Genomic DNA, 12,325 nt, shown 5'->3' on the forward strand with positions numbered 1-12,325 from the left:
TTTGTCTTGATGTCTTTGTGAAACTTTTTATGCTGCTGTCTTGGCCAGGACTACCTTGTAAAAGAGACTTTGCATCTCAATGGGACTAGTCCTGGTAAAATAAAGGTAAAATGAAAAAATAAAAATGACCTGTCAGTTGTTCCTTTAACTATTCAACACTCACAGTATAACAAGGGAAGCTAGAAAACACTGAATTTCAGTTGAGCGCTGATAAATTCATGTTTGTTTATAAATGGGCTTATTTGATGAAAACATCTCCCATTTGGTCTATTTCAAAAAAAAAATATATAGGTGTTTTTCAAAAATATTTAAGAATATGAAAAAGCACAAAAGGGAAAAAAAACCCATTTTGATAATTTAGCCCCTAGCTTTATTTTTTTTAATCTAGTCCTTTTGCCTCAGTTTATAATTATTATGTAAGCTGTACACTCAGGGGCGTCACAAGGAATTCTGGGCCACCTGAAAAGATATCTCATTGGGCCCCATCACCACAGCCAACCCTACAAAGTATAACGTCACTGCTACAATACTGGTTTATTTGCATTAAACAAAAATATATGCTTCAAGCTATCCTGGTTAACTGACTCAAATCTAAGCTACATATCAATATATATATATATACAATTTCTCTAAATGTAACAGCACAATATTGACCTTCAGACTTTCTGCATATTTAAACAAGATCATTTTAAGCCAAGTGACTTGTTGAATAACAAAAAGGGGGCATTATTTGTTATAATCTAACCTCATGAAGTGAAATGAAACTCTTAAAAAACTACAGTTTACTTTCAATCAGATTCAGCCACACTTGATGCTATGAAAATATGACAATTCCCCACTTAAGGCATCAGACGCACATCTCACGGAGCCGATCAATCTAGCCCACAGGAAGAGACTCCCCTTTTTTCCAGGAAAGGAATTCTGAATGTTTATTTATTTATTTATTCATACAATTTTAGTTATCTTATTAACAAAACAAAAGAAAAGCGTAGTAGAAAACACATATTATTTTAGGTCCATTAGCCCCCCGCCCCCTCCCCACTTGGGCCCTAGGTAGTCAGTCCCACTTTCCCCCCAACTACTACGCCCCTGTGTACACTGTTGTTTGAAGAGTCACTGATGTTAGGTGGTCTGGCAGATTGCAGATTAATAACATAAGATATATATACACCCTCCTGATTTTCAAACAGTATTATAGACTATCCTACTATAAACACATGGAAGCGCTGAAAAGTGAAAGCACTGATTAGTTATTCATTGACTCCCATAACACTTGAACTCACCATGACGGGCCATAAACTATACTAAATACACATTATGTTTATATGAAGTATTAAGCTCTCACCGTGTGTAGTTGTTGTCGCCGTGTCTCTGTATGGTGGTTCGGAAGTTTTCGGTGTGGGGCTGCCAGAACAACATCGCGCCCCCAGCAACACCTGTCTCACTCTGAATAAACAAGACTCAACCTGGACTCAACCCGGTGCCGAGACGGTCCAGATAGGAGTTCATGATAGTTTCAGTGCCTGGAGAGGAGTTTGCTCAGCAGAGAGCGGTTGCAGACTTGTTATCTGGTCAATTATTATCCACCGGTCGGACCCTGAACGTGGCTCACAGTGTGTTTTAGTACTGTAGGGTACATGCGCTATTTTAGCCCGTGTTTGGAAAGACCAAGACCCGCCTCTTGACTTAGTGACTGCCTCCATTTCTAAGTACTAGGACAATCAAGGTTTGGAGGGAAACATACAAGTTAAGACTTTGGTTCAAAACCCATCCGATGGGTTTCTCTACCCCCTATAGAAACACTTAAGTAGGAACACTAAATGCACCTTTAAATTTGATCAAGTTGACCCTTTATCCTTTATTCCTTTATTCAGATCCCCATTAGCTGCCACTAATGCAGCAGCTAATCTTCTTGGGGTCCACATAAAACAAACATCACATACAAAATATACATGAAATACAAAACTTAAAATGCAACAAACATGAAACCCAAGAACAGAAAAATGCTACAAACAGAGAATACAACAACTGAATATACTACAAATGTAAGATACAACAACTGAAAATGCCACAAACATAAGTTAAAAAACCTTTCAGAAAACCACTTCAATAAGAACCCTTTATTTCAATGATTTGACGTATAGAGGCATTATTAGAAAACAAGTTAGAACAAAAGTACAAAGAATGCAAAATAACCTCTATTAATGTTCCACCATTTACAGTATTTAAAATTTTTCAAATGTGAGTATCTGCTCTTGAATGTATGAGCTGCATTTTTAATCTTGCAGAAGTAGTTTTTCCTCCCTGGGTTGAACTGAATTATTATTTCATTTAGCAGATTGCTTAGGGTTATAAAACTGAACAACAAATAGGAATTATGAGTATTAGGATCTGATAAATGTGAATAGATTCATAGATTTGCTAGGACTATGGTTAATTATAAGTACTTTCTGATGACAGGTCGTGTATAAACTGCAGGGACTCTTGGCAGTGAAGATGTTACTGCAGAGAGGAGAGGAGTTTTGCAGGTCAGGCTGGTGCTGTATCTGAGACGTCTTTAGCTGCACCTAAATTTACAGCCCACTCAGATTGAATGCACACATGAAACTCAACACTGGTTTCTCAAATAGCTACGTTAAGATATATTGTAATGTTTTTACATGGCAGGCTTGGATACCACACAAAACTAGGACTTTTATTTCCAGGGGCTGATTATTAAATGGTACTTTAAGTCTGTTGTTGTGTTCACATCAAGATCTAAAGACCTGTAAAGATTGTATGAATGAGTCTAAAACTGGTAAATAGTGTTGTGACTATTTACTAGACATTATTAATGTTCAGCGCTGCAAGACCCATCCCTAAAATAAAGGCAAAAAAAGGACCCTGTGACTTTATTTAGACCCTGGTTCTTGAGGAAACAGTGATTTTAAATTTAACAATTTAAGATGCCAAAAGGAAAAGGTCCAACATTAAGTTCTAATTAAAAGAAATCCTCAACATGTCTCAATAAATTAAGTTTTTTTTTTAGCTTATCACCCCTGACTCAAAATTTAAAAGTTGCTTGAATGTTTACATTTTGTGAACACAGAAGATCTTTAAAAGTTACATAAATGGCATATCACTGATCTTGTGTCTGACAGTTAACCACTAAAAGGATCAGTCTTCGATGTTACACTGAACAAGCAGCACTTCAGTAAGTAGAAATGAACATGTTTAATACAACACTAATGTCATTAACTTTTCTATCCACTTTTTCAATAGGACATTCTGTAAAAAACAAAAGAGGCCGGTCTTATGCTCTGTACAAGTTCTTTATTTTATTGTAAGCACAGCTTTGTAAATGCACGGAGGAAACACAACAGTGGAAACTAGAATGTTACAAGAAGAGGAAGGAAAGAAAGACACGATGAAGAGGAGAAGAGAAATGGGACCATGACAGTTTTCTTTCAGCACTGTAAATAATACATTTCTACAGTTTTCTCAGCAGAGAAAAACATAAGTGTGAGAGAGACTACGGCACGCGCAACAGAGAGAAAATAAAACAAGAATGGGCACAGGTGCGCGTGCACCTCCCAAGGGGACTCTTCTAAATGACACTGTTTTTGGATAATCCATTTTAATATCATATATAGATATATATCCACTATGTGATAATAAGCCATGTCCGATCATACTTCATGTAGAGAGCAGCACTCGTCTGTCTCCCCACGTTGCCCAGAGGTGGACTGATCAGAGATGAGCTGGGAGAAATGGACGACACCATCAATTTTCCTTTCACTCTGAAAGGGGGGCCGACTTTGTTCACATTAATTTAAAACCCCAGTCAAACTGGAATTGACTATCGCCAATAAAAAGTTCTTTTTAAAAGTTTAGTCTCATGCATAGCCAAGCACACAACACCGCCTACACTTTGGACTGTACTGTATTTGTCTGGTTTTGTTAGGCGTGACCCCCTCTGACCGTGAATGTTAGTGCTGCACGCAGGGGCCAGTCGTACCTTTTTGGCTCTTCAGCACCTTTTTCATAGAGAGAGTGTGTTTTGATGTGTGTGTTTAAGAGAGAGAAAAGTCCAGACATTAAAAACTGCTGCGGCTAAAACTCATGGCATAAAATGAACCCAAATATGACACAATTTAAATTTACATTCCTGTCTATCTGGATCCAGTTACTGGCTGTTCAAGAAAGACACAAAGACGGCACCATTCGTTCGTCTCAACCCCGCTCTATGAGCCTTGGCCCCGCCCCCACCCAAAGAAAATATGAGATCCATGCAGTTGCACCACTTCCTGTTGACATCAAGAGGACTGAGACGGGATACTGTTTTGTTTTGAGAAACAAAGAAAGTGGAGAGGACGGATGTTTTCATCCTTGAGTGATTAGTGACAAACCTGTGTGACTGAATGTGTTATCTGTTCATTTTTAATGCTTGAAGGGTTCAGTCAGGGTGGATCCTCAGCGATGCTCAGGGAGAACTACAACACCCTTCTCTTCTGCACCAAACAGGAAATGTACGAGGACTGTGTGTGTGTATTTATGTGTGGATGTAAGCAGTCTGAAAGAGTGTTAGGTTGTGTGTTTTGTTCTTTGATGTGGTAGTGAGCTCATGAAGACGTTTATGGTTTGGTGGGCAGAGTTGTAGTTCTGCGGTGGCTCTGAGGGAGGGCGCTGTTGTCTCCTATAGGCCTTCGCCCGAGGGTTCACTGCCGCTGGAGCCAGACTGGGCGCGCTTGATGTACAGATTCAACAGCTTCAGCTACCGACGGAGACACAGATGGAGGATAGAAATGTCAAAACATGGACGCAAGTATGATCTTTGAGTTGAGAGGAAGTCATGCTTGGTGTATACTGAGGGACGTTCATCTGATAAAATGATGCAGTTGTGTGTTCTCATGTTAGTAGTGATGTTTGGTATTATTGGCACAATAATAGTATCGGCAGATAAGAATTTAAAAGTTAATAATCGTTATTTGCAACTGTAAAATATTATTTTTAGTCTGTACATATTAGTCATGCCTATTTGTTGTTCTTTTTATTTATAGCTGATGCTATTGTTTTTTTTTTTTTTTTTTAAGTTATGTTTTTGGCCTTTTTGCCTTTATTAGATAGTACAGCTGAAGAGAGACAGGAAATGTGGGGAGTAGAGAGTGGGGGAAGACATGCAGGAAATGGTCGACTGGCTGGGAATCGAACCGGCGACCCCTGCGATGAGGACTGCAGCCTCTGTACATGGGGTGCTTAGACCGCTAGGCCACCAGCAACCCCAGCTGATGCTATTGTTATTATATTTTTATTTTTATTTGTATGTCTTATTCTTATGCCTTGTACAAAGAGAGCACAGTTTACCATGTCAAATTCCTTGTGCGTTCAAGCATACCTGGCCATTAAAGCTGATTCTGATTCTGATTCTAAAAACTTCTGCCGATAAGTGAGGCCAATATGGTGATGCAATAATTATGTGCATAAGATGCCAGCTTACACACTTATCGGTCTAGTTGGGCAGATAGCTTTTGGTTAGTTGGTTAAATTAAATGTAGTTTTTCAAACCATGGCTGGTTTTGCTTTAATAAGAAACAATACATGCTTTTATAGCCATTATTTTCAGATTTGGTAGTACAGATGCAGACCCTATGTATTTTATTTTGTGGTGAAATACCAAAATACTGCTATCTAGAGGACAATCATAGAAATATGTTTAACCCAGAGGGTGTGTTTATTTATATTATTCTATTTTTTATAAGATAGGAAAGAGGAATACATTTTGGTTTAGCTCAGTTGTAAGAGAAGGTGCCCCATATAAGGCTAAAGTTTTTGGCACATGGGTCGCAGTTTTTTCACCTAGGCCTTTGACCCTCAATGAATTTCTCATAGCTTTCAGTATCCACAACATATGTTGTAGGGATGTAGTGCTGAAGTTGTGTAATGGGGGGTAAATCCTGTGTGGGATTTGCTCTGCTCGAAGCTGATGTTTGAGAACTCGTCAGCCTGGCAACATTTTGTTGAGGACGATGACCACAAGTCAATTCTAAACTTTGCTCACAGCTGTTCTTTTAAAGAATCTTTACAGCCCACATGGCAGCTGACCCAAAACTTAGTAGGCATTTGTTTTTTTGTTTCTCCAAGGTTGATTGTTTTAGGATGTGGAGTCAATTTCTTTGTCTATTGCTTGTTTGGCACATTTTTGTATGTTTACTTTGGTACAGTAATCCATGTTCAGACTGCTCTGAGGGCACTGTGGTCTACTCATTTAATACAAGATAACTTTCAAGTTTTTCCTCATTGACCAATCAATTTGTTGAAGAGCAGGTAGAATAGTTTTTTCTTTGGTTCACATCATTGCTTTAAAGTTCAGGCTCCTTGTCACATGACTGTTGACTGCCTGTGACATCTTGCTGAGGACATCCATGCCTGGCTCACCACTGTTGTGTGATAAACCTGAAGCTGATACAGTTAGATTGATATTTAACATTAAACAGTCTATTTTTGGGGATATTCCTAATCTGCTAAACATTTTATGGTATGTCATTGTATTCTTTATGGGACATATGGTTTGTGGTGACCCTGATCAGAAATTAAACATGGGTTCTTTGCTTAAAAGGTGGTTACCTTGCTGCTGGAGAGCTGGCTGAGGTGCGGTTTGAGGTCCTCCCCGATAATTGTGTAAATTGACACCAAACAGAACACACAGGCTTTCCTCACGCTGCTCTCAGAGTTGTCATAACCCTGTTCAAACAGATTCCAATTCAGTACAAACCTGCACCAACAAAAAACAACTGACAGAGCATTTTCATCTTAAACTGTGTAGTTGGTAGCATTAGTCGAACTGAAAAACTCTAATGTAAAGGATATAACTTTGAATAACAAACAGTGTTAGATTGAAATTGCATCCATCAAAACTAAGTTAGATGTGTTCAAAATGTCTTGTGTCTATATACGTGTTACCTGTATGAGTCCTGGCACTATCTCGGGCAGTAGGCTCATCAGGCCCTCACGGGGAATCCTCTCCACCACTTTGGTCTGCATCTTGATGGCAGCCAGGTTGATGGGGTAATCAGCCGACTGAATGATGGGACACAACACCTTGATACACTGATCTGGACTGATGGATAACGCCAACATGGCTGCCGTCTCCTCTGCTGCTCTTACGACCTGCAGGACACACAAAAACATTATTTGTATTTATTACCCGGCTTTCTTACTGATCTTTGGGTTGTTTAAGAAGCTTGATTCTGATTGGTCAAAACCCCTTGACAGCAGTTATTAACATCCACTAACATGAGCGACACCAGAGTCAAACTGATCACATGCATTCATGTCAAAACAATCCACTGAAAAGAGTTCCGTTCCACATTTAACAGGCAGATAAGAATCCATCACCATGGAACGCTAACAGACAAGGAATCACTGGGATTATTTTTTTAAAACTGTAAACATAAGTCATTTTAAATCAATAAAATAATGTTTTAATCAATGTTTTTGACAACGTGTTTGTCTTTAAGTTAGTGGCCGGGTAATAAGCGGGAAAATTTATGGTTAGCAGGTTGTTATGGGAAATCACATAATCCCTTACTGATGACATGGTGCAATAAAACTCAAAGAAGATACAATTACTGAACACAGAGATATTACCATACTACGTGTATTTTCTTTAAGATACTTTTCTAAACACAAACAAATGTTAACTTTGAATTCATGATAAAGATCTTTCTTTAATTGTGTTTGTATTAACCAAGAATATACATTTAGAAATCTAAGAATGCATTTCAATGTCATATGGAAGATTTGTCCACTGTCTTTGATGTCTGCTTGATAGCGTGTGACTGACACTGATTCTTTAACATGGTGCGTTTTTCCTGGTTTTAATTTCCAGATCAGGGTATTTGGTAGAGTGGAAGACCTCTGCAAATTATCCTAAAAACACACTGTAAACAAAGGCCAATGGAGGCATCGTAACCTTAATACAATGCTAAAAAAAAACAAGCACAAGAGAAATGACAGTAAATCAGTTCAGTAAAACAGTTGTTATCAACTGTTGCCATAAGTACATCCATGTTGGCGGTACAGTTAAGCTTGCCATTTAGGTTTCTGGAGGGTTGAAGAAGTCATGATTTACAGTAAAACTACTTGATTTTATTTCTGGCTAATAAATCAAAAGTTTCGAACATTGGGGCGCCATTAAAGCTAAGTGGTTAAATTGCCCGTCCCATGTACAGAAGTTATAGTCCTTGAACTTGGCGTCCCAATTGCGATTCCAACCAGCAACCCTCTATCCCTTCAGTCTTTCACCCAATTTCTCTCTATCCACTCTCCAATCCTCCCAATAAAAGGCATAAAAGCCCCAAAATAAAAGCTTAAAATAATATATATTTCCAATATTAGTTTTTGTATCAGATCAAGTCTGATGAGAATAATTGGCGTGTTTGATTACCTCTTTGTGGGGGTCTTTGTGAGCCTCCAAGGCCTTCATGATGGTGAGCTCTGCGTAGTTCTTAAACCTCCAGGGCTGCTTGCTGAGAATCTCCCTAAGCACCCGCAGTGCCAGCGTTCGGATCAAATGCTGGGAGGAATACAAAAACTCAGGTTCAGAAGATGTGAATTAATCTCTGTGTCAGTTATCACGACACGAAGGGAGTGAGCATACCTCTCTGTCGCCCATCGTCTCCAGCAGGAGCAGCAGAATGGTCTTGAAGTGTTCATCCCACACCTGCAGGGTGTTTTCCCGAATCAGCTTTAGAAGTTCACACAGCGCTGCTTTCCTCTCCTCGATGCGCTCGTTGTGATTGGACAACTCTTTCAGCAGCTCTGCCACCAGCTCTGATTGGTCCAGGCTGCTGTCTGTTAAAATGAATGGAAAGAGGAATGCTTGAATCATACTCATGTTATCTGTGCTGGGTAATTCTTTCCTGTTATTTTTTGTTTTTGTACCATCTGTGAGTTGCTCAGAGTCGTCCATGCTGGTGTCTTTGCGACTTTGTTTGAAGGGAGAGTCAGAGAAGAGCTCGCGGGCTCCTCTGGGACTGGAGGAGAGCAGAGGGGTGTTGAGGAGGGAAGTCTTGTTGTCCAGAGCCATGCGGCCTCCGTCCACAAAGTCTGACACTCTGTCAGTCCCACTGTCTCCCTGGAGTGACACATCAGACCATATCAAAGAGAATTAAACTACTATGAAGCGTATTTAATAAGTTTGGTGTGAAAGCAGCTTAATATTCTGTGAAGCATTTTGTTTAACACAAAAGAAACACTTCTGACCATGAAGATGTGAGAAGTATTCCCTTTGTTGACATCATATTGTTCTCAACATGTGATAAAAACATTTTTTTGGACTGACACAAGGAGGACTTTACTACAGGAGTCTGTCGCTGCTCTTGCTTCTGTGTATATTTACTCTCAAACCACTGAATGCCATGATGTGAGGGCTGGTTCCATAAGTCAGGTGTGCTGTGACTGGCAGGCTGTTGACATGAAAACTGATTGGATTTCAGATGCACCTCACAGGGAAAATGTCAGGAGGTCACACCTCTGTACCAGAGGACAGCATGTCCCTAGAAGGAGCCATGGCTGGTAGGACGGGCTGCAAGAAGACCTGGCATGACGTCTGGAGTTGTAAATTTGGACTGAACAAGCAGAGGATCAGGATAAGCTTGTGTTGACATATTAAAGAAGAAGGTTCCTGCGGGGGAAAATCCTCTTGATGTGATTTTTAGTTCACAAACAGTAAACATGATTTTATGAGTGGATGAAGAGGATTTAATTTACTGGCATCACTCTAGTAACCACGTCATGTACTCCTCTTAGGTCCAACACTGCAGGGGGGGCAGTGGGAACCCTCGGGACGGATTGAATGTCAGAGTCGCATACATTTCATGAAGGCGTAGCTATGTTTGTTTGTGTGTGCGTGTGTGTTTATGCTTTTTTCAAGACTTGGAAAACAAGCTGTGAGATTGAATGAGACCCTGGCTCAGCAGGGCTCTCACTGACTTTTCCATTGCTGCAACCAAATGTATGACCTTACATTCTGACCAATCGTCCTCTTTCTTTGCATACCCTAAAGTGCATGATTGAGAATACCCATCACAGTTATTTTCCCAGAAGTTGTGAGTTCTGAGATTTGAATTTCATGAACAGGTTTGTTACTGTGTTTAACTTACTGACTATTTTATTCTTCTCTTTTGATTAGCTAACTAGTCCAAGCTACCACACTGTGTCAGTGCACCACAGCTGGTATGTGGCATGTAGTGGTATGTGGCATGTAGCAGCTGGTAACTAGTGGCAGCAAACACAAATGATGTCAGCTAATGTATGACAATCCTCCTACAAAGCAATGGCAGATTTCTTATCTGAGCAGTAATTACTAGTTTAAGTAGTCACTTTTATTGAGAGGCAGATCTTGTGGACACTTTAGAAAAGGTAACTTTCAAAATTTGAAAAGACTCAACTTTGCATCTGAAAATTTCAGAGGCAGCACATGTGTGAAAGAGGCTTTTGTTTGTAGCAAAAACTGTCTTTAGATCTTAGAAAGTCTGTAATCTTTGTCAGATCACGTTTCTGTATTTTGGGAGATTTAAAATCATTATGTTTCATTTTCTACCATTAAGGCCAAGATCTTGTGTGGCTGCTTGTAAAATCACAGCATTAAATGTTACAGTTTGAGACCAGTTTTTATTATTTGATCACAACGCAGACTTAGTCTTGTTTTTTCTTAAATGAGACTGGCTATGTCCTGGGACCAGTCAGTGTTTAATGCATGGAAGCAAGTTTTGCATTCATAGCTGCACAGGTTGAACAGACTGAACAATAAGATCCACTTAAACTTATTTATTTCCCTTTTGCTTCTCCCTTGACACATCTCCCCTTTTTATCTGTTGCACTGTCCTGCCAATAAAATTTAAATTAATATCGTTGACTTATTACTATTGGCTCTTTTACAACAACAGAAGAGTGTGCTATGTGTAAAACAAGTTTAATAGAAAAAAAAAAATAAAGATGGCAGCTGTGTCATTATTTTTCGTTAAAGTCTAAACTTAAAGATTGCGGCTGCTGTTTCTTACACAAACGACTGTCAATGGTTCACCTTTAGTCTTCTTGAAAGTCAGGTTACTGAGTCTCAAACTTTTTTTTTCCCTTCACAGGATAGGTAAACAGAACCGGCACCCTTAATGATGAATCACCACAAACAACATCCATCAGTCTGTTGCACTGACCTCCTCTCCCTCCCGCCGTTGGACGGGATCGTTCATGTCCTCTTGGCTGCGGACGCTGAAATTCTGGATGGCCTCAGTGACACCCTTCAGTGAGCTGTAGATGTCCTCTGAGTTCATGTTCTCTGTGTCGTAGTCAAATGCACTGCACACAAACAAGGAAAGGAAAGTGAGCAATGGATCAAGGAATGGGTGAGTGCAGCTGAAGTGAGTCGGTGTCCAGATAAATATCACAACTTGTTCTACAAGTTCTACAAATGGTATTACTTAAGAAACAAAATGTTCTACAGTGAAAAGAGAATAAATCTGAATAAATCAAGTAGAAAAAAAAATAAAATCACTGAAAAAACTAAATAATTAAATACAATGAAACAGTACAATTCTAAAATGAAAATGTTTAACTGGAAACAAAAAGGAGAAAAATAAGAAAGCTAAGTAACAGTGCATGGTTTAATTGATGTTGATGGGTTCACACCACTCTGTCAATGATTGCTGGATTGATTTTCAGAGTGTGTATGTGCGTGTGTTACCTTGGTGAGGGCGTGTTTTGGGAGGTGTTGGTCGGGGAGGTAACAGGGCTGGACCAACTGGCTGGAGATCGAGGGGTGTGGCGGGTCAGAGGGCTTCCCATTGGTGCCTGAGGTGGTGACAGTAAGAAAAGAAAGAAAAGTCAGAAAGACTACAATGTTACAGTTTAATGATTAAAACAATGCCATAGTGTACCAGGAGTGTCATAAACACACACAGGGTTTGTTTGTGTGTTTTACCTGTGCAATATTGCCAGTGTTTTTCAGGTGGTTTTGGAGAAGCTTGGTTGCTCCATCTTGGAAGGTTTTGGGCAGAGCTGCCAGCAGCATGGTGAACTCTGGGGTGTTGAGCTGGAACAGAGAGATCAACACCGACTGGGCGGCCTGAAACACACACAACCCCTCACTATTAGAAACACTTTCCATGTTCTGCAATGATTTGCAATAAAATAGAAACAGAATAATATTTGCTCCAACAATGCTTTTGGCAAAAAGCAGTCTGTTAAACCAGACCATGTCAGGTTTGTGTTTGTGTACCTTTCTGACGTCAGAGCTCTTGGGTTCAGTCGTCCATGTGATGATGCGAGAGACGGCCAGACGTGTCTC

At 39.7% G+C, this 12,325-nt stretch overlaps 1 protein-coding gene across 44 annotated transcripts in view; it reads right to left on the reverse strand.

The window, feature by feature from the left end:
* Positions 1 to 3,292: 3,292 nt before the first annotated feature.
* clasp2 (cytoplasmic linker associated protein 2) overlaps positions 3,293 to 12,325 on the reverse strand; it is a 75,060-nt gene continuing 66,027 nt past the window's right edge. For 39 of the 44 annotated variants that reach the window (XM_034705439.1, XM_034705455.1, XM_034705450.1 and 36 more), the window contains 10 exons: positions 12,257 to 12,325; positions 11,960 to 12,103; positions 11,723 to 11,829; positions 11,196 to 11,337; positions 8,923 to 9,115; positions 8,639 to 8,832; positions 8,426 to 8,554; positions 6,940 to 7,146; positions 6,604 to 6,720; positions 3,293 to 4,753 (listed from right to left, as the gene is read on the reverse strand). The exon at positions 12,257 to 12,325 is cut by the window's right edge and continues 75 nt beyond it. In XM_034705439.1, coding sequence (XP_034561330.1) covers positions 4,676 to 4,753; positions 6,604 to 6,720; positions 6,940 to 7,146; positions 8,426 to 8,554; positions 8,639 to 8,832; positions 8,923 to 9,115; positions 11,196 to 11,337; positions 11,723 to 11,829; positions 11,960 to 12,103; positions 12,257 to 12,325 — 1,380 coding nt within the window. In that variant the 3' untranslated portion in view covers positions 3,293 to 4,675. Of the gene's footprint in view, positions 4,754 to 6,603; positions 6,721 to 6,939; positions 7,147 to 8,425; positions 8,555 to 8,638; positions 8,833 to 8,922; positions 9,116 to 11,195; positions 11,338 to 11,722; positions 11,830 to 11,959 lie in introns of all 44 variants that reach the window. The other 5 variants (XM_034705422.1, XM_034705435.1, XM_034705423.1 and 2 more) reach the window with 1 other exon arrangement.

This window comes from Notolabrus celidotus, chromosome 16, assembly GCF_009762535.1.
Source record: "Notolabrus celidotus isolate fNotCel1 chromosome 16, fNotCel1.pri, whole genome shotgun sequence".
Taxonomy (NCBI): domain Eukaryota; kingdom Metazoa; phylum Chordata; class Actinopteri; order Labriformes; family Labridae; genus Notolabrus; species Notolabrus celidotus.